Consider the following 20711-nt stretch of genomic DNA (forward strand, 5'->3'; position numbering starts at 1 on the left):
CACGCTTTCATTTCGACACTAGTTCTAAAATAGGCCTGTTAAGTACATTTTGATCCATGTGAAACGTTCCTAACACACATTAAATGGACGAGAATAAGACATGAGACTGTGTGGGCGGGCTGAGCCTTTAGCCTCTGTCAGGCATCCCTCAGAGCGGGCGGATTGTTTGTTGTTAAAATGGAGTTCTTACTCGGCAATCCATACAGTACTCCAGTCGGACAATGTATCGGTAAGTTTTCAGGATAAAAATGACTGAATTTCACAAGATGCATCTTAACGTGACTACACAGGAGCACAAAAGTTGCGGATAAGAAAAAGTATCGGACATCATCTCAGAAAACGTCATCAACTTGGAATGATCTTGGAGCTAATGCTAACTTGCTAATGGTGCTATATAGCAGGCTATAACCTCTCCTTCGCCCAAGATCCCCTAATATCATGCGATATAAAAACCTTAAGTTAGATTCACGTTTACAAGGATGTACATTCAATATTTCAAGAGTGCAGATTGCGCAGTTGATTCATGTTGGATAATAATAAGTTGCTTTGTTGATTAAGTTGAGCTAACCAACTGTTAACCCAACATTTACATTATATTGGCACCTTTGCCTTTTCCTCATTTATAATCTAGCCTGAATTACCAATTGATGCATGGTTTACTTAATTTATAGCAATATCCTATTCCTGTACATTATAAACATTGTTTCGAAGAGACGAGATTTACTCTCCACATCAATTATAGCCTGTGATTTCAAGCTGTCACAGCAACCCTCCTCATTCACTCAACATACATTTACATAATTGAAAGATATTTTGTCACTCTTTTGTATCTTTGCTATCATACTTGCTTAGTATAGTACAGTGGATTGTTAGGTTATTAACTTGAGAGAAAACCGAAGTTGGTGACATTGGCTCTGTTGGCACAGCATGGTACATCTGGCCCACTGCCAGCCCATCATGTGACTAGCTGTCATTTATCCAGTGTCATTTCTCATGAGATGACATAGAGAACACAATCAGTGAATGCACTGTTTGTTTGCATTCAGCAGCTCCAATATCATTTGACTTGTTCACAGGGAAGATTAGACCTTTTGCCTCTTATACTGTGATTGGCCTTGATCTGACAATCCAGCTGAGCTGATTACATGGGATATTCCTGATGAAGCTTAATAGTACCAAACATGTGAAACAGTTAGTCCAGGAACATCTATGTTTTATCCCAGAGTACCAAATGGGACAGCAGTGTTGCTGTCCTAACAGTCAGCTAGTAAATGTGCACTGAAGGTCTGGCCTCCCTTATCTCTATTTGATAACTCACATATGCCTTTACATATATTCTGCAGAAAGAGCCACTGATGGAGGTCTCCAAAATGAGGACTGGACTCTAAACATGGAAATTTGTGACATCATTAATGAGACTGATGAGGGGTAAGTTATGAAGATTAGAGTAGAACAAATTTAGCATTAGCTGATATAAATTAAGTGTCCTAAAATGATGAGTGCTTCACATGTATTTTAGTGTGGAGGTGTGTGCCAATTGTTGGTCTTGTAAATAAAAATAAAAAAAATAAAAAAATAAATAAAATAAAATAAATATATATATATATATATCGTTGAAAAGCTCTTTTCTCTACATACCTTCTGCATTCCTTGTCCTTCCACACCACACACCCATTGTTTTGGTATGCAACAGTAGTTCATTATACACAGCCGTTATTATGGAGGAAAGTACTGGAGGGCTGAACATTTTGCATGACTATTCAGTTGTGTGTTTATTGCGAATGCAATACATTTCACTGTTAACAAAAAACATGTGGTGATTTAAACAATTTGAAACGTAGTCTACCCATTGCCGAGTATAATTAGTGTCAGGAAAACTGAATACATAATCTGAGGCTCAGACAACAACTAGAAAAAGAAACAAACTCAAGATGCCATGACCTTCTCAGATGAATGTCATTTCTGGTATATAATATCTGTTCTTTTTCCTCCAGCCCAAAAGATGCAATGCGAGCACTGAAAAAGAGACTGAGTGGGAATAAAAACTACAGAGAAGTTATGCTGGCCCTGACGGTAGGGAGTTTGTTTTCAAACTATAATAAGAAACACCTTTTAATTTAGTTATGTTTAATGTAGGGCTTGGTGATATACCAAATAATTAATCACCATTCAGCTTAGGTTACATTGGGTTAATCTTTTTTTTCTTCATATTGAATGATCTTGGTTATATTTTGTCTTAAACAATAATAATAATACATAAAGAAATATAATAAACAATACACACTTTAATCATTGACATTCAGCATAAAAAAAATAGGCCAACCACATGCTTTTACTGAAAGCTCATTGGCTATAGCCTCAGTTAGAATGACCCAAGCATATCATTGACCATCAGATTAAAATGTGATTAATTGCACAGTCTGAATTATTGTTTTGATAGTGTATGTAGTATGTATACATCTGAACTCAAGGCTCTAATCTGATGTAGTGTCTGACCTGTTTATTGCTCACTGGTTATGTTTTTTTGTCTCGACAGGTGTTGGAGACATGTGTGAAGAACTGTGGCCATAGGTTCCATGCTCAGGTAGCAAACAGAGACTTCATAGATGGTGTTATGGTCAGGATCTTGTCACCAAAGTCAAATCCTCCGACCATTGTACAAGACAAAGTGCTATCTCTCATCCAGGTTGGTTTCGGGTAATCACCTTATCCTCTTTTGGATAGCCTCTGTTGGCCTAGTCCTTGAAAATGTTTAGGTGTTTTAATTAACAAAATATGAGTCCTTAAGTGGACTTGATATTGTGAGGTGACTGTAATAGGTCTACATGGAATGGACAGTATTTGTAGTTAAGTTTAATATTTAGTTGTTTCAGTAATCATGATTAAGGTTTGTGACTTGTCAGGCTTGGGCCGATGCCTTCAGGAGTAGTCCCGATCTTACTGGAGTAGTCCACATTTATGAAGAACTAAAGAGAAAAGGTGTGGAGTTTCCCATGGCAGATCTTGATGCTCTATCCCCAATCCACACACCACAGAGGGTAAACAGTTGAACTGGAGCATCTTCTGAATCTTTCATTTTTGTTAGACATTGCTTTTACCATTTTTATTTCCACAGGGTACTCCTGAAGTGGACCCTGGCATGCTTAAATATTTGGCCCCTGCTGCTCCTGCCGCCACCCCTCCCAAACCTGCACCAGCAGTTGTGCGTGCCTCCCAGACGCACAACATGACCAGTGGACAAGGAGCCATCATTGCAACACCAGAACAGGCAAGATGTCGCTACTGTCAAGATATAAAGATGTAGCCTTCTTCTTTTGAACTAAATGTGTGGTTTCAGATTGCCAGGCTACGTAGTGAGTTGGACATTGTCAGGGGGAATGTCAAAGTCATGTCAGAGATGCTAACAGAGCTTGTCCCTGGACAGGAAGATGCTTCAGATCTTGAACTGCTTCAGGTGAGAGACCAAACAACACAACAAACAAAAATAGTCAGTGGTACAAAGGTCTGACTGGGACAGAAATTGCACCTATCTAAGATTAATACTTTCCCTTCACTAATTAATCTATCATTTACCTCAAAATCTATTTGAGTAGGTAGACACACACTCTGGGCATGCTCAAATGTTCATTCTGTTAGTACTCTAATTGCTGTAAAATTGGGACATTGCTTAGCCAATAGCCAATAGTTGTCGTATCTTTCTTTCTGAATAAGCACCAACCCAAGGGTAGAAAAACTATTAGCCAGTCAGAATCATGTGTTTGATTGCATTGCATATTTTCTGGATGACCTACTGGTAATAACATTTAGTTATCCAATATATTTTAGGAACTAAATAGGACTTGCAGAGCTATGCAGCAAAGAGTGGTAGAGCTGATTTCGAGAGTTTCCAATGAGGAGGTTACTGAGGAGCTGCTACATGTCAATGACGACCTCAACAACATTTTCCTTCGTTATGAGAGGTACCTCACATTTTTTAATTGGTTGTATGTTGTCTCAAAATTTGGCACACCTGATATTTACTTGAATGATTTTAGTAAAACAAACCAACAAACTAATACTGTAGTAATTGAGTGTTGATTTCTTTTTAACAGATATGAAAGGGTCAGATTGGGTAGAGCTTCGCAAAATAACGGAGTATGTTTCTTTAGAATTAAACTGTAAAATTTAGTTTTTCATTGCATCTTTTACAATGCTGTACATTTCAAGCTTCAATATATTAAATTTTGTAAAACTTTTGCTCTTAAGATGCTAAGTGAGGTCACAGATGACAACCTTATAGACCTTGGACCAGGTTCTCCTGCTGTAGTCACTCCCAGGATCACTTCCAGCCCTCCTCCCCTGTCCAGTGCTGGGGTTTCTGCCTCACCAGCCCATAATGGCTCCACAATGCTCTCGTCTGCACTCGCTGGTTTGGGTGTGTCTGCTTTACTTTTTTATTTATTGTGCCTATTTTATATGTAATTTTACTTTACTTTATAGTGCTTATCTGTCGTATTGCTCTTTACTGTCTTTCAGAGGTTGGGGCAGGGACTGTCAGTGCAACATTGTCATCTCTCTCAGGTCACAATCAAGATGACTTTGATATGTTTGCCCAGACCAGGAGTAGTTCTCTGGCAGAGCAACGCAAAAAGTAAGTTTTATTATATCATACAACTATCATAATAACATCATACAATAAATGTTATGCACTTGTAAATGATCTTTGAAGGAAAAACAAATGCAGTGCAAAAAGAGTTGAAGCCAACAAACTAAAGTATAGTAATGTTGTTCTGATTTTATTAAACTCTAATGTACTTCACCTTTGTTTCCTAGTGTAACATATGAAGACCCGCAAGCTTTGGGTAGCCTGGCTTCAGCACTGGATGTAAGACAACAAAACACCGGAGGGGTGAGTATCAGCAATAAACATCGGCCCTCCTTACAATACTGCACAATTACCATACATTTATGTACTTTTACTCCCTCTTTCTCTTGATTGATTTAATATCCCATATACTTATTTCACACATTATTTTCTTCCATTATGTCATGCATCTTTGACTTCTTCTGTGTCTCTGCACTGTGGGCTATGATGTGGTATAAGGTGTTATTCTGTTGTTGATTCAGCTGAGTGTTGATAACCCAGCAGCAGATCAGGAGCTGCCCATAGACAGCTGGCTTATTACCCAAGGAATGGTGAGGACTCCATTCTCAGAGTGTCCTCCTGCCCCTCTCACATGGTCACCACCTCACATGCGTTTAGCTCCTTAGATTCATCTATCCAGCATAACACACCATTCATATTGAGCTCACTCCTGCCCATTAACATGCCCATCACTTACTCCAGTAGAGCTCATGCACTTTTGTTATCTGTCCTGTAGTTAATGCAGGACTGCTGATTCATGTCCATAACCACCTATATACCATCACTTATTGCTTAATAGTAAATATAATACACTAAAATAGCTAATCATTGTGTGACATAATATACTATGTGTAATAAACTTATGCTTCAATTTTCAATGTATTTTTTGTACTTGAGACAGCATGTTAATGAACATTCATGAGGCACATCATTTAAACTAATATACTTTCAAAAAGTCTAATACTATTTCCTGACAAAACATAAATAAATGATTACACCTCATTGCTCAATTAGCCCTATGACCATACCAGGTCTGCCAACACCAAAGTGCCCTGTGCTGGTGAGACAGAGTGCTGCAGTGGTTGGCTTCAGTCTCATAAGATTTTCTGTGTGAAGTTTGCATGTTCTCCCTGTCTGCAGAGGGTAACCTCCGAGTGCTCCAATTTCCCCTACCACTAAAACGTATATAATAGGGTGTTATGTGGGGTCAGGACTCTCCTGTAAAAGAGGTTTCAAACTCAGAGTTTACTGGTTAAATAAAGAATACATAGAATAACAGTCACACTTTGTGGAAGAAGCAGATATTTACAGTGCATTAACAAAACATTCAACAATATTGAACTAACAACACATCTGCTAACCATTCCATCAAACTAGCCACATTATCAGAGTAGTGTCAGTATACATAGGATCTCTTCAGTATGTCAGTATACATAGTATCTCTTTGTACATAGTATACAAAGTATACATATACAAGTATATTATTTTTGCTGAAACCACCAAACATGTGCAAGTAAGTAATGAAACAAGGCACCTGTAACATTAGTCTGTTGGAAACCTGGTTATGCAGTCTACCCTTTGTAGACTAACAGCCTTATCTTGTAAGCAAGAAGAAACGGAAGGAACGTTTGGTGGATTCAGTCTATAATTATTGTCTGGGACTACAAGATTGAGGGAACCTGTGGTTTAGAAATAAATAGAAAATAGCTTTTTCCATTAGGTCAGTTCAGTAATTTTCTAATTATGTAAATAACTGAACCATTTTGAAAAGGTAAAATGGGCAAATTGGCATGTTCATGCTAGTATTTTAATTTACATATTTTATGATTTCCTTGTTTTTCTTATGCAGATTTTATTTTCATTGTTGTGATTTTCTTTTTCTTGTGGCTTGTTTCTCCCTGATGGTTTTGGTTCATAGATCCCAGTGTCACAGTCCTCTGTCATGGATGACATAGAGGAGTGGCTCTGTGCTGATGTGGTGAGGCCTATTTCATTTACCTACCCTTTCTGGTTTATTCTTTTCCAAGCTTCAGTTGTGCCTTTTATCTCATGCTATATTAAAAACATATTTTGCGTTTTTGTCACTCATCATTTATGTTGGGAACAACAATTAAACTCCAACTAATATACTAATGTACAAGTTTATATTTTACTGATAATTTATAATTAAATAATTACTTTTGACAGTCTTAGTTCATACTAAATATTTTAATGATAATGATCATAAATAATTGTATTATCAAATACATGTTTGAGTATTCCAGCACACTGGTTAGGTTCTTCACACAACTTTAATGTTCTCTGTGATGTTTCTCTTTCTAATCCTTTGAAAATGTGAAACTCACAACTTGTAAAACTTATGTTTTATTGTTTATCTTTAAATGTTTGTTCTTTAGAAAGGTGACCGGGTTGAAGAAGGTGTCACCAGTGAAGGTACAAGCCTAAGCTTAAGATAAAACATAGCTACCCAAACATATGCTTGACAGTATTTCTTCTTATTTCTGGAACCAATGTTTTTCAGAGTTTGATAAGTTCCTTGAAGAAAGAGCAAAGGCAGCAGATTCTATGCCATCTCCCACAAGAGCTCACCTTGCTCCCAGTGGATCACGTAAGAAGGCAGAGCACACCGAAGATGCCTTCTTTGCCTTGTAGAGTCCTAATCTCCCTATGGTGTCTAAAGTTTTTGCTCCCATTCAATTAATGACAAGCAGTAATCTATCAAGTCATATCAATGTCTCCAGTATTTACACTTGTCATAGCTTGTTTACTATGTGTATGGATGTATTATTTTCCTATAATGGCATTTGAAACTAACTGCCAAAGAAACCATTCTGTTAATAGTTTGGCATTAAAGTGAGTTACTGCCAAAACTATAAAATGGCCATGAAGTGAAAGTATGCAAACACTATTGCATGTGTGATGGATTGTGGTGGTTTTCACCATATACAGCTCATATGTTTTTTGGTTAGTGGTCAGACTGTGCAAATATTAATATTTTATAAATATTTAACTTAACAAGTTTATGCTTACGGTAGCCTATGGGTTTGTATCAAATTGCAAGATGTTTTATATGACTAACTTTGGCAAATTAAATTTGCTAACTTGGAAGTTATACTGTGTATTTCAATATTCCTTTATTGAAGGGATAAAGCGAAGTCTATGGCAAAGGGACATTGAACATTTCTTATTGAAATGCTTCTTATCGTGTTTAAAATGTATGCTCCAAAGAAACTTAAAGCTTTAGAGACAATTAATGACAGGTTCCTTCTCCATGTTAGAAACATCTTTGCACTTAAAGGGTAACACATTAGTATTTTAAAAATAGTTTTCATTTTGTTAACATGTGTGGAAAATAGACTTTGACTAGCTTAATTTTGCACATTTTTTTTAAATTACTGCATTATTGTAACTGTTGATTGTATTTAAAAAGGACTTAAGCCTATCCATGTAATGTATTGGTTCATACTCTATGCAGATTCTTTTTGTTTCAGCCCCACATAATGCATTTATCAAAGGTTACAACATATCATTTGATGCAAATACAAATCATTGATGTATTGTTTATTGCTTATGTTTTTATAAGTTTGTGCACAAAACATTCAATTTAAAAGATGCAGAAAGAAAGCACAATTGAGTGTGTTTTTGCCCAGCCATTTACTTTTCAGCAGTTAGATTTCATCTGTGATTTATGGCAGTGCAGTATATAACTGAAGTCTTGACAAATCACTTTATTTAAAATGATTTAAGTTGATATTGTGTACATTCACCTCATTCCCAATTAATATTTTATTTTGGTGTAAGTGTTTCACATTTAACACATATAATTTAAAGCTAGTTATAAAAGTAACCGCAGTGATACAAGACAGCGTTCCCCAAGTGCTTCTTGATCAAGTTTAAGGGTCCATGCAACCATTGTTTTATATGTGTCAATTTAACTAAAGCTGCTGAATGTTTAATTTTAATTGACAAAACAGAAAACGTGCTGACAGCTGGTAGTCTGAGTTCTGTCTGACTCAGCACACGTGTCACAAATAAAACACTAGCATCTTAAACTCTTGTGTTATTTTGTGTTGTTCAAATGAACTATCTCCTAGATGACGCAACCTGCCCTCAAGTTTCACAGTTTCACGACTGTCATTATAAAACTGATGTTTATTATGTCTTATTTTTGTAGTGCAATAATCCTTACATTTTCCTTACTTCTAGCCTGTTGCAAAGCCTTTTTGACAGTTTAATGTGCGACAACATAACAGACAGTTTAATGATCCACAAGGGAAATTACTTAACTAGTAATGTGTAAATCACTGATCAATATCTTCACTTTAATTTGCTATAAATAAGTTTTCTATGTTGACATTGTTTATTCACTCTTTATAAAATAATCTTCCGACTAAAAAACTAGCAACAACAGTATGTTCAATATTTTCATGACGGATGTTTATTTTTGTTGCTGCTGCCTCAAAGTGATGTGATGGGCATGCAAGAGCTTTTAGCTTTAGGAAAGAGAGGGAGAGAAACATATGATGTAATCAGCAGGGCCTATGGGTGACGTGTGATCACCCCACTCGGCTTTGGAGCTCCTGATTGGACAATATTACTGGTTCTACAGAAGCACGAGTCAAACAAGCTTGACTGTCAGTAACCACGCCTGCCTGCTTCCTAGTGGTTCTTTGGGGCAAGCCTACAATAACCAGGCGCATGCTGTAGTTTGTCCAAAATTTAATAAACAGCACAATCATTAAAACACCTATTTTGGAACACATACAAGAAGCCCTAACATATTTATATTGTTTTAACTATTAATGTTGTAATCAAATAGTAATGAAAAGTAATCAAATACCAAAATACCATCTGTATTTTTACAATTCGTATTTTTAGGTTTGTGTCAGTGTGCGCTAAATCTAACTAATAACCCATGAATCGTCTGTTTATTTAAAAATAATAAATAATAACAATGGAGAGATAGGGAGTGCACAGTGATTGGATGTTGGTCGTGTCACTCATCTGTCCTGGGCGGGTTGTTTGGCTGCCTCTGTTAGCATGTTAGTCCTGAATGAGCTCTGTGTTTAGCCTGGTTCGTAGCTTGGCTTGACAAGTTTGCACCTACGTATGGACCAAGTTGATAGATTTAAGTTTTGAATGTATGGCTCCTCGTTACCGATTTGGGATTTAACTTCATGGCTAATGTAGGGCAGTGAGAAGCTTGCGTGTTCACTTGATTTCGTGTCTGCTCAGTCTTCATAGAAAAGCCAGACAGACAGAAGAGTAAAGATGAACTCTCTTTCTTTTGACGATCCAACTCTGGATAACTTGGATCCAACGATTTCACTCAATTCGCTCCATGACCCCAGCGACATTGACACGGCCCTTTTAAGCGATATCGATGGTAAGAAATTATAATTGTTGTTTACATGGCACAAGCCATCCCTGCCATATTTAGCTTGTGTTACTGGCTAAAAGTCCAGCACACTTTACAACATCATAATGATCAATATCCTATTATCGTATTAGAAGTATCAGTAGCGCTAAATTGTTTTAGCAGTAATGTGAAATATATTGGCTTGTTAAACCAATTAGCCAGCCTCGTGCTGAATGGATATAACGTTAGCTTTGGCTTACTTTTTTTGTTTTAAGGTTTAATCGACATTCCTTACTTGAAATCTAGTACTTACCAGATATTTGTCTCCTACTCTAGTATTTTATGTTTTATAACTTAAAGTTTTCACATAACAGGGCTACATTAGCATGATGCTAGCGTACTAAATAGTGCGCCCCGCCTCTCGTGACTGGGGTTATTACAGTTCATTCACTTTATGGGTTCATCTTAATAGGACTGGACCTCTTCCCACCAAAATGATACACACTTACTATTCTTCATAAATCATGCTTTGTGATGCTGTAGCATTTTCTTACAGTCTTCTAAAACATAAAAAAATAGGAAAATAGACTATCTTTTGAGGTTGCGGCTGAACACGTTTGCACATTACTGTTTGCAATGATGCAAGTATGCAAATAGAGTTTACACGCGCACACAGAACTACCACGTTATTGCAGGTTTACTGACATTTCAGTCTTTAACCTACTACTTGTAATGTGTAATTAAAACCAATTTTAACTCATCTTCAGAGGTGATATGTAGTGTTGGATGCATATTTGTGGAGCAGCCAGTTTACGCTGCTTCTGTTTGACCGAAAGTAACCCTCGGTGATGTTGCACGAAGGTACCTCGTTCTCAGCCTCACCAGGGGTGCCAGGCTTCAGCGGCTCGACTCACAAGACCATCTGAAAAAAAACACCCCAAACCCGCGGAACGTACGGTGCAGCTCAATTTTCCACTGCATGAATAAAAATAGTGCTCCTTCGATAACACAGGCCTGTCACCTGGCTCTCTCTCACGCACAAAACAGAATTGGCTTTGAATATGAAGGTATTGTCACGGAAATTAACCTTTAATAGGATTATCGTAAAATCAATACATTTTATGTGGAAAATGCAAAAATAAAATATGTGTCCAAACCCGCAATATTTTTCACCCCCAGCAGCTCTTAAAAAGACGCCCAATTTCGCGGGAAAACTCCGTACCTGGCAACATTGCAGCCTCAGACTCTCCCTCTCTTTTCCTGTCTTGGCCAAGCGGCATAGCAAGTCTCCCAGGCGCGCTCTGATTGGTCGAGAGCGATCACCTCATACAAAGACCTAATCCACAAACCCAATGCTACACATTGATGCAGAGAGGAACTAAACATGTGCTTACCTTCACCACATATAATGGCACAATATAGAGTAAACTATTACAACCTAAGCCTGCATTTACAAAGAAATGTTTTTTTTCCTACAAGTTTTGTTATTCTGCAGTCTTGAGAGTGGATTCCGTAGTAGAATCCCAAACTAAATGACCAGAGCATGTAAACATGTAAACATGTAGAATGCAAATAATTGTTTCTTAAATTCATAAATATATTATATACTATCAAATATTCTGTTATATTAATATTGTTTTTTGTTTTTTATACAGACATGCTAAAGCTTATCAACAACCAGGATATGGAGTTTGATGGACTCTTTGATAACCAACCATACACAGGAGCTCCATTGACCATGATCTCTCAGGTCTTAACAACCCATCAACCTCAACTACTTCATTGACCACTTCAGCTGTCCCGATATCTCTCAATCCTCCATCCTCAGCAGTAAGTCCACATTTGGATTCTCTTCTAGGGCATCCCATCACACGTAGCTCCTCCACCCCAGACAAGACCTTCCAGCCTCCCACCTTTCAGCAGTCCCCTCTGGCCCAGGTCCCCAGCAGCTCCGGCACTAGACAGGCAACAGCCGACCTCTCCACCACAGGCCCAGAATGCCAGGCAGTTCCAAGGAAGAGCCAGCCCCTGCTGGCCCTTAGCCCACCTCTCCCAGTGCAAAGTGGCTTCACCACCTCAAGGTGTACCACAGAAGAGTGTTGCTCTGAGCTCTTTCTCCTCCCAGCTCTCTTCACCCCCACTGCTCCTCAGACACAAGTTCAGTCTCAGCAGGACTCACCCTGTTAGCTACACAGGTAAAATAGTGTTATGTCACATTTAAAACATAGATCTGTATGCCTGGACTCTTTGAGGAACTTGAGTATGGCTCTTGTTCCTTTAAAACACATGTGTCACGTAAATTTAAAATCTTTAGCCGTCATCAATTCACCTTTGGGTTATTCACCCTCCATTTTTCTCTAATATATGCTCATACTGATAGGCTCTTCTGTAGACAGAACAGCACAGGTTAACCACTCATTTGGTCTCTGTACACATATCTGAAAGGCTATCGTAAATATTTAGTTTAAGATTGTCTGCATCTAACCACTGTGTTTATCCTGTGCATTTCAACATATTTCTGAAGGGAGTCCTTGGGAGTACTTTATGAGTGTGACTAAGTTATTCTTGTAGACAAAGTAACCAGTTTAGACAGATAAGAATAAGGTGTGACATACTGACTGAAACTATGACTTTATTAGCCCTAGTAAGATTAATTGTCTATTGCCCTCACTAACCTGCTGACGTTGGCACTATAGGTTATGGCAACTTACTGAATGGTTATATTGCATACAAAAAAAGATTTGTATTGTGTTTTTTTTTTTTTTTTTGTTTTTTTTTGCATAGTTAGACATAATATTGATATTCAAATATTTTTTAACAGCATCTAGTCCTGGGAATGCAAGTCCTTCAGCCGCTACTTTTGCCTCGTCACCTCCAATAGCAATTCAACCTCAGATTCAAGGAATGACCGAACAACATCTCCCATTTTGACCTCACTCTGGAAGCCCACCTGTGCAAAACCATAACGCCCCACTGTACAGCCAGTACCTGTAAGGAATAATAGTCTGCCACATGTGCTTTTAATAATTGTAAAACCAAGAGACGTCTGACAGCATATTCTTTTTTCAACAGGTGCTACTGCAGCCTCAGTTCATTAAAGCAGAATCCTTGCTTCTGACCACTCTTAAGCATGACCCGTGTATTGTCAACTACTGTAGCATCCACCGTACATCTTTGGCCAACAACAACCACAGTGCAGACTACTCCTATTCAGGTAAGCATGTTTTTTTTTTTTTTTTTTAATGCTTAAGATGATTTTTTATGTTTTTTTTTTTTTTTTTTAAGATGCCATTTGTTTTGCTCTAAGGCTTTTGTAGGTGGAGGCACCTTTTTGACTACAGTTCCTGTTATGGTGGATACAGAGAAACTGCCAATAAACCGGATAGCCATCAGCGGCAAACCAAATGGGCAGCCTCACAAGGGAGAAAAACGCTCTGCTCATAATGCCATAGAGAAACGTTACCGGTCATCTATCAATGACAAAATTATTGAGCTTAAAGATTTGGTTGCTGGTACTGAGGCCAAGGTAAGACCTTTTAATGTTTGTTTGTTTACTGAAACACACGTCTGGGGTCCATTAACAATGATATTACTTTTTGTGCTTTTTAGCTTAATAAATCTGCAGTATTGAGAAAAGCTATCGACTATATCCGATACTTACAGCAGGCTAATCAGAAACTCAAGCAGGAAAACATGGCTCTAAAAATGTCAGTCCAGAAAAACAGTGAGTACTTCATAGTATCCAAAATGAGATTTGTATTGGCTGTATCTAAATACTAGAGGGGTTGCAACTCCTCTCAACGGCATACAAACCTTCATACAACACCCCTGTACCTAGCACTAACAAATCTCATAAACAACTAAAGCATTTAACTATCGCTATGAAGTGTATCTCTTTGTACTTCTACTCAGAATCTCTTAAAGACATTGTTGCTATGGAGGTTGATGGACAGGCTGATGTAAAAAAACCGAGCTGCCCAACTCCTCCATCTTCTGATGTTGGCTCCCCCATCCTCGCACTGTCCTAGTGACTCAGAGGCCTGACAGCCCAATGGGTGAGGACAAAAGGTATGTTGATATCAAAGTCATACGTGGTCACATTGAACAATATTCAATGAAAAGTATTTGTGAATTCAACATTCTTCATTTCTGTACGTTTGTTCCAGCCAAACATGGATCAGCTGGGTCAGTCCTGCAGGTGGACGGTGCTGGTGGCATGTTGGACCGCTCCCGTATGGCCCTGTGCGCTTTCACCTTCCTCTTTGTCTCCATGATCCTTTGGCTTCCCTCTTCTGCCAGCAGTGCATGCTGCCAATGCTGGGCCTCAGCCGCAGCCCTCACCCAGGTGGCAGGGGGCATTCTGGGCTTAGACAGTGCAGGTAAATGAAGTGGCATTGGTCCTACTATCAACACATTGTTTAAAATATAACTTAGGAAACCTTTTTCTAATTTACACCCATGCAATAATGGACAATAATATTTAATGTCTACAGTGGACTCTTTGGGCTGGATGGACTGGATGTTGCCCACTCTGCTAGTGTGGTTGCTGAATGGCATTTTGGTGTCAGGGGTTCTGATCCGACTCTTAGTCTATGGAGAACCTGTAACCAGAGCCACATTCTGGATCATCTGTCTTATTCTGGGAGACACCGCAAACAGGCTGATCTGGACCTAGCAAGAGTATGTTATTTTATACATTTAAAATGTAATTTTTATGCCAATACCCATGTCTACATTTTTCTGTTAACAGTGACAGTTCTTTGTCTGATGTATCACATCTGCTTTTGGTCCTACTTCAGGGTGATTTGCTCAAGCCAGTCAAAACCTGTGGACCTGTCTTAAAGCTCTTGGTCGGCCTTTTGCCCACCTCTCAGTTGTGGATTTGGCCTGTGCTGGCCTTGTGGTCGCTGTTGCGTTTTTGTCTTCAACGCCTTTGGGTAGGCCGGCTTGGCTGGCCGCTAGAGCTGGAGGGCTGCGCTCTGACCGCCCCCCTGCAGGAGGATTGCTTGCAAAAGCGCCGTGACGCTGCACTGGTCTTACCACACCGCCTGCACCAGCTTCACATGACAGGTCAGTGGAAGGGAAAATCAAATCTATCTTTGTATCTCACCTGAACAGAAGAATGTACTGATCCAAATCATAGATCATTGTCCTCATTGTACAATATTTATTGCAATATTGCTTTGGAGAATCTAAATGAGTTTGATTAATGCTAAAAAAGAACTTGGAATATGACAGTAATGATGGCACGAAAAAACCTGTCACGACATTTCCAAACGCATATGATTTTGAGCAAAGGAGATTTTATTTGATTTATTGTAACCATTGACATTATTTTGAGACTAGATTTTGCCATATAATGGTTATTGTTACATCCCTTAATTGAAGTCTTTTCTTATTATTTAGGTAAACTAAATGGCAGTCATCTTTCTGCTATACACATGGCATTGAGTGCAGTGAATCTTTCGGAGTGTGCTGGCTCATGCCTTCCTGTGGCCACACTGGCTGAGGTCTATGTATCTGCAGCTCTACGGGGTTCAAAGCTAGCCTGCCAAGAATACTACAATTTTACTTCTGTAAGTATTTCTCCTCTCAGAATCGTAAATACTTCTGCCTTCTTCAAATCATTGTATTGTATACTATATAGGTTGCATGTTAGAATACAGTATAAAATGTCTGGAGGACCAAACTTATATTTTCCTTGTAGCGTGTGTTCCTGAGCAGTGCTCGTCAGACTTGTTCTTCGTCCAGTGGCAGTGTGCCCCCGGCTATGCAGTGGTTATGTCACCCGATTGGTCACCGCTTCTTTGGGATGGTGATTGGGCCATTCGCAGCACTCCTAAAGAAAGCATTTATAGCCAGGCTGGCAATACAGGTCAGTGGTTCAGACAGTTTTACTTCTAATACTGTTGTTAGCCGTAACTCAAGTAGCCTCTATGTTTTCTTTACAGTGGATCCTTAGCTCAGGTGACACAGGCGTTTAGGGAGCTCTCCTGAAAAGTCCCTCTACTGTGTGGCTCAGCCTCGTGGAGAAAAAGGGCCAAGCCACGGAGAGGGGTATGAATCCAGTAAAACTAATTTGGAACGTAACTGTACTCCCTTTGCCACTATTTAATATTACAGATAATATGCTTTTTAAGCTTAACACAAACAAGTCAATAGAACTTTGTATTAGGTGGTCACTGTTGAATATTTATGAACATAGTATATTTCTTTTTTCAGGGAGTATGCTGATGCCCTGGAATACCTGCAGCTGTTGATGAGTGCATCAGACGCAGCTGGTGCCACTACGCAGTCCTTTGCTATTGGATCCAACATGGCAACTGTAACAGGTAAATTCATAAAAATAATAGTTGTGTTGGGTGTCACGCAGTTAGATATTTCCTTCAGTCCTGCATTGATATATACACTGCCTGGCCAAAAATAAAGACGCCACCAAAAACAAAAAGGTTAGACACCCAACATTTTTGGTTGGACCGCGTTTGGCTTTGATTACGGCGCACATTTGCTGTGGCATTGTCTCGATAAACTTCTGCAATGTCACAAGATTTATTTCCATCCAGTGTTGCATACATTTTTCACCAAGATCTTGCATTAATGATGTTTGAGTGTGACCACTGCACATAGCCTTCTCCAGCACATCCCAAAGATTCTCAATGGGGTTAAGGTCTGGACTCTGTGGTGGACAATCCATGTGTGAAAATGATGTCTCATGCTCCCTGAACTACTCTTTCACAATTTGAGCCCGATGAATCCTGGCATTGTCAGATGGAATAACCTGGTCATTCAGTATATTCAGGGGTCAGCTGACCTCATTCTTTGAGCACAGACTGTTGCTGAACCTAGACCTGACCAACTGCAACAACCCCAAGCTATTTGCTTAGTTAAATCCAGGTGGCGACTTTTTTTTTTTTCCAGGCAGTGTATTTGTGCTATAAAGACTGCAGATCAGTTTCAGTTTACGTCCCTGTATTGCACATCTGCTTTCATTAGGCCATTCTTTATACTCAGTCATGCTTTTTAGTAATCACATGCCATTATAAATACATTTATTATTTGTTATTCTTCATTTTGTGGCTTTGTCCCCAAACACACAGGATGTGATCCTCACTCAAAATGGTGGTCCTCAGTTGCTGTGGTGATCATTACTGGTTGCCGGAGATGACTCTGCTGCCAGAGCGACTGTATCCAACAGTTGAACCACCTGCCTCGCAGTCTCCAAAACGCAGAGTGAGTCGGTGATTATTACAATGCAAAATATACAAGAACTGTAGAGATATATATTGATCTGTGTTTCTTCCTCTGATCTTTGTGAGCAGAAGTCTGCTACCCAAAGCATGTTTAAACACCTTTAAAGCTGTGCGTGCACTGCTGTCCAAACCTGAAAACTGTCAGCTGAGTTAAGCTACATGTGACAAGGCCAGCGCCCTGCTCAGAGACAACCTCAACCTGGGACCACACAGCCCACAGCTCCAACATAGACAAGGGTACCCTTACCACTCCCAAATGGTACAACGAGTGTAAATAAGTCATTGTTTTTATTTTACTGGCTTGAAATGATATTCTGTAACTATAAAGCAAAAGGACAAATGCTAGAAGGTGTGTGTAAAATTGACAACACAGAATATGGATGGACAGATTTGTGGCTCCCTCTTGGGCGACCTGCAGAGCGTGATCGGGCTGTGTCCCTGCCTCTGGCGTTCAGCAGATGGTGATGCTGGCTGGATGGGTACCTTGTGGGGTGCATGTGCACGGCCAGAGCTGTGGTGCATTGTAGTTGCATTGCATCTGTGTCTCAGTGGAGTGCAATGCACCCGCAGTGCAACACAGAGCTGAGCCACAAATCAGCAGCACCCAGAAGTTTGTGAAGATTCCCTTTTAGCCAGTCACAGGATACAGGCTTGTAATATCGATTTTACTGTTTGTATATCCTCCTTAGGTTGTCCAGCTGTTGCTGTGTGATCTGCTATTGGTGATGCGGACCAATGTTTGGCAGCTGCAGCAGCAAGGGGTGACTACTGTAGGACCCGCAAATGCAGGTCCCAGCTGTCCAGCAGGGGGCGTGCAGCAGGCTTCACCTCCTGAGCTCCAAGGCTTTCAACAAGACCTTAGCTCTCTACGGAAGTTAGCTCACAGTTTCAGACCTGCCATGCGAAGGGTATGTGCATTTTTAATAAGAAAAATGGAAACTGTGTATAGAACCAAGCAAGTTTGTGTCCAGTGTTGCCGGAAGTTTAATTAAACAGCTAATTCACACACTTATTTCCAAAGTTAGTTATACATAGTGTATAGTTATAGTGCCAAATGAAGACTGGTAGACTTCAAGTACTACAGGGGAGCACAAAGGATACTTAATGCGTACAAATGCACAGGCAAACCCCAGTTCCCTTTGAAAATAACCATAGCCCTTGGTGCACAACACAAACACACTCACACCCCCTGAGGCAAGTGCTCTGCAACATTATTGCTAATGCTTCTAAGTCTCTCTGAAGTCTGAGTGAGCATCTTTTGTCCTCTCTTCTGTTCTTGCAACTCCATCCTCTCATCTCTTTTGTCTCTTTCCAGTTATTCATCCATGAAGCCACAGCCAGGCTGATGGCAGGGGCAAGTCCCACACGCACACATCAGCTGCTAGATCGCTCACTACGACGTAGAGCAACGCCAGGAGCCAAGACAGGTATGCAGCATTCACATATGTCCTCCAGGCATATTTATCTATTCACTCCCTACTTAGGCAGTATCAGTCTGTGGGAGATATCGTATCGTATCGTATCGTTGTGTTTAGTACAGGAAACGTAAGTTACCTTTCAGCCCTGGTTGTTTGAGTAACATAAGTGAGATGTCTCACTCATAGTGAGAGATGAAAATGGAAAAGTACAACAGAGGTATAACGATGAATGATGTTATTCATTCATTGTTATACCTGTACTTTTTATAAACAGTGGATGAACTGAAACCATAAATATTGGCTCAAGTGTAAGTGTCTGTGTGGTAGTACAGTGTGTGGAAGTTGGCAGTTGTATTATAGTCAATTGTTCGAGTCTAATAAAACATTATTAGATAAATGCCAGGCTGACCCAATGCAGTGACAGTTTTTTGTGATGTACAGAAGAGTGTGAGACACGGCCTGGCCAACGGGAGCAGGCGGAGGCAGTCTTGTTGGCATGCCGATACCTTCCCCCTTCGTTCCTGTCAGCCCCAGGCCAGAGGGTTGGAATGCTGGCAGACGCAGCACGCACCCTGGAGAAGCTGGGAGACAAGAGGACGCTCCACGACTGCCAGCAAATGATCATCAAACTGGGGAGTGGCACTACTGTCACAAACAGCTAGAAAGAAGAGGGACCAGAGTGTTCACAGACACGTTCTAACACCAACACAGAACAAGGACAAAAACCGTCTGGCTTCAAAATGCGCAGCTATAACTACATCATTGGTTTGTTTCTCTATGACTTCTGGTCTGCAGCCCAACATAAGGCACTTAGCCACACATGCTCATTCTTGTGCTGACTTTTCTATAAAGAGACACAATCACAATCTTCTCAACAGTACAGCGGCTGTGTCCACCTCAGCCCCTCTCAGCAGTTCCACTGATCTCATTGGTTGTATACTTGTGAAAGAACTGTCCAAAGTTTATTACATACAAACATATTGGGCAAGAAACTGTTTAGTTTAGTCAATTGAATCATTTGAATCATGCGCATTGAAGCCCAAAGTCTCTAACTGCACTAGCCTCAAGGGGCTCATTTCAAAGACTTGTAACAATAAGTCTTATGTTTTTTTGTGGTGTGATGTGTACATATTTTAAAATGTATTTATATCTTTAATTCAATTTGCAGTGTGACATAAGCAAGATGATACATGCTTATCCCATAAGCGCATATTATAATTGGGTACTATTTGCTCTGGCTACTTTTAATGTCATTACCATGTTATAATGCCTATGAGCATTCGCAGCATCAGAGTATCAAGGTGACTGTTGTGCATTTTTGGTAAAATCTCTTGCCAATTTGCAGTGTTGCACAGTGATGCTGTCAGACATCTCTTCATCAAATGGTGGCATTGATGTTTTCAAGTAGCCTCAACTTTTTCTCCAAATTGAGCCGGCCGTGTAATTTCATTTCAGTTTTGTTTGTAGCTCTTACACTAAGAGTAGTGCTTTCTCTTACCTTTGTTTAGTTCAATATGCTTGTTTTTAGAGGACAGTATAAACAAGTCCTGAACCAAGGATGTTCACTATGAAAACACTTACTGTATAAATGGCATCTTTCATCTCATACTTGCTTATTATGTAAATATTAAAATATTTTGTAAAGAAATGTGTTTGTTTCATTATGTACAAATATGCTCTTTGTATTTCACAACTTACAACATTTTCTAATAGTGCCATAAACTAATTTGATTTCTCTGCAAAAAATAAGAAAGGACAAAGAAGAGAAGTTGAGCAGCATTGAAAGGTGCTGGTATATTTAACATGGGCGTTACAAAAACATTTCAAACAAATGTGATGCTGTTTCAGTCCAGAGACATGAAAATCAATAAAACCGCATGCGTCAACTCAAAACAAGTGACATTCCCCAAAAGTATAACATGTTCATTAATGGATTCTTTTAATAACATTTTATAAGCAATAACATATTCCATTTTATAGAAAATAAACATCTCTAGGAAATACTATACACAATTATATTAGTACATCACATCTTACATTTAAACAGCATCAAATACTTC

The 20711-nt window shown here is 39.4% G+C and overlaps 2 protein-coding genes across 6 annotated transcripts; both read left to right on the forward strand.

Annotated features, from left to right (window-relative positions):
* Positions 1–136: 136 nt before the first annotated feature.
* LOC117374899 (TOM1-like protein 2) lies at positions 137–8675 on the forward strand. 5 transcript variants are annotated; one of them, XM_033971106.2, is made up of 16 exons: positions 137–229; positions 1344–1428; positions 1995–2073; positions 2537–2686; positions 2904–3038; positions 3116–3268; positions 3338–3454; positions 3826–3959; positions 4092–4134; positions 4246–4414; positions 4516–4630; positions 4813–4888; positions 5107–5175; positions 6543–6602; positions 7021–7057; positions 7146–8673. In XM_033971106.2, the coding sequence occupies exons 1-16, from the start codon at positions 178–180 to the stop codon at positions 7274–7276; spliced, it is 1605 nt and encodes a 534-aa protein (XP_033826997.1). In that variant the 5' UTR covers positions 137–177; the 3' UTR covers positions 7277–8673. The 5 variants fall into 5 exon arrangements, with proteins under 5 accessions (XP_033826997.1, XP_033826998.1, XP_033827000.1 ...); XM_033971107.2 differs by lacking the exon at positions 5107–5175 and having other exon boundaries at positions 147–229; positions 7146–8675; XM_055223457.1 differs by lacking the exon at positions 1344–1428 and having other exon boundaries at positions 153–229; positions 7146–8647.
* Positions 8676–9671: 996 nt separating this feature from the next.
* srebf1 (sterol regulatory element binding transcription factor 1) lies at positions 9672–20292 on the forward strand. Its single transcript, XM_033971688.2, is given in 34 exon segments — positions 9672–10010; positions 11639–11713; positions 11716–11936; positions 11938–12178; positions 12805–12893; positions 12896–12973; positions 13056–13130; positions 13132–13197; positions 13291–13509; positions 13593–13707; positions 13896–13995; positions 13997–14021; positions 14023–14074; positions 14150–14362; positions 14477–14595; positions 14597–14626; positions 14628–14667; positions 14783–14877; positions 14879–14929; positions 14932–14970; positions 14972–15053; positions 15390–15559; positions 15691–15790; positions 15793–15865; positions 15935–15970; positions 15972–16040; positions 16206–16315; positions 17081–17128; positions 17131–17183; positions 17185–17213; positions 17303–17501; positions 17923–18141; positions 18549–18660; positions 19093–20292. Coding segments are annotated over 34 exon segments (3579 nt in total). The 5' UTR covers positions 9672–9895; the 3' UTR covers positions 19314–20292.
* The last annotated feature ends 419 nt before the right edge of the window (positions 20293–20711 follow it).

Source organism: Periophthalmus magnuspinnatus, chromosome 8 (assembly GCF_009829125.3).
Source record: "Periophthalmus magnuspinnatus isolate fPerMag1 chromosome 8, fPerMag1.2.pri, whole genome shotgun sequence".
Taxonomy (NCBI): domain Eukaryota; kingdom Metazoa; phylum Chordata; class Actinopteri; order Gobiiformes; family Gobiidae; genus Periophthalmus; species Periophthalmus magnuspinnatus.

Coding starts and splice junctions, on each gene's coding strand:
- LOC117374899 (XM_033971106.2), top strand. CDS start 178: ATGGAGTTCTTACTCGGCAATCCATACAGTACTCCAGTCGGACAATGT. Junction 3,039..3,115: donor CAATCCACACACCACAGAGG/GTAAACAGTTGA, acceptor TTATTTCCACAG/GGTACTCCTGAAGTGGACCC. Junction 6,603..7,020: donor AGTGGCTCTGTGCTGATGTG/GTGAGGCCTATT, acceptor TTTGTTCTTTAG/AAAGGTGACCGGGTTGAAGA.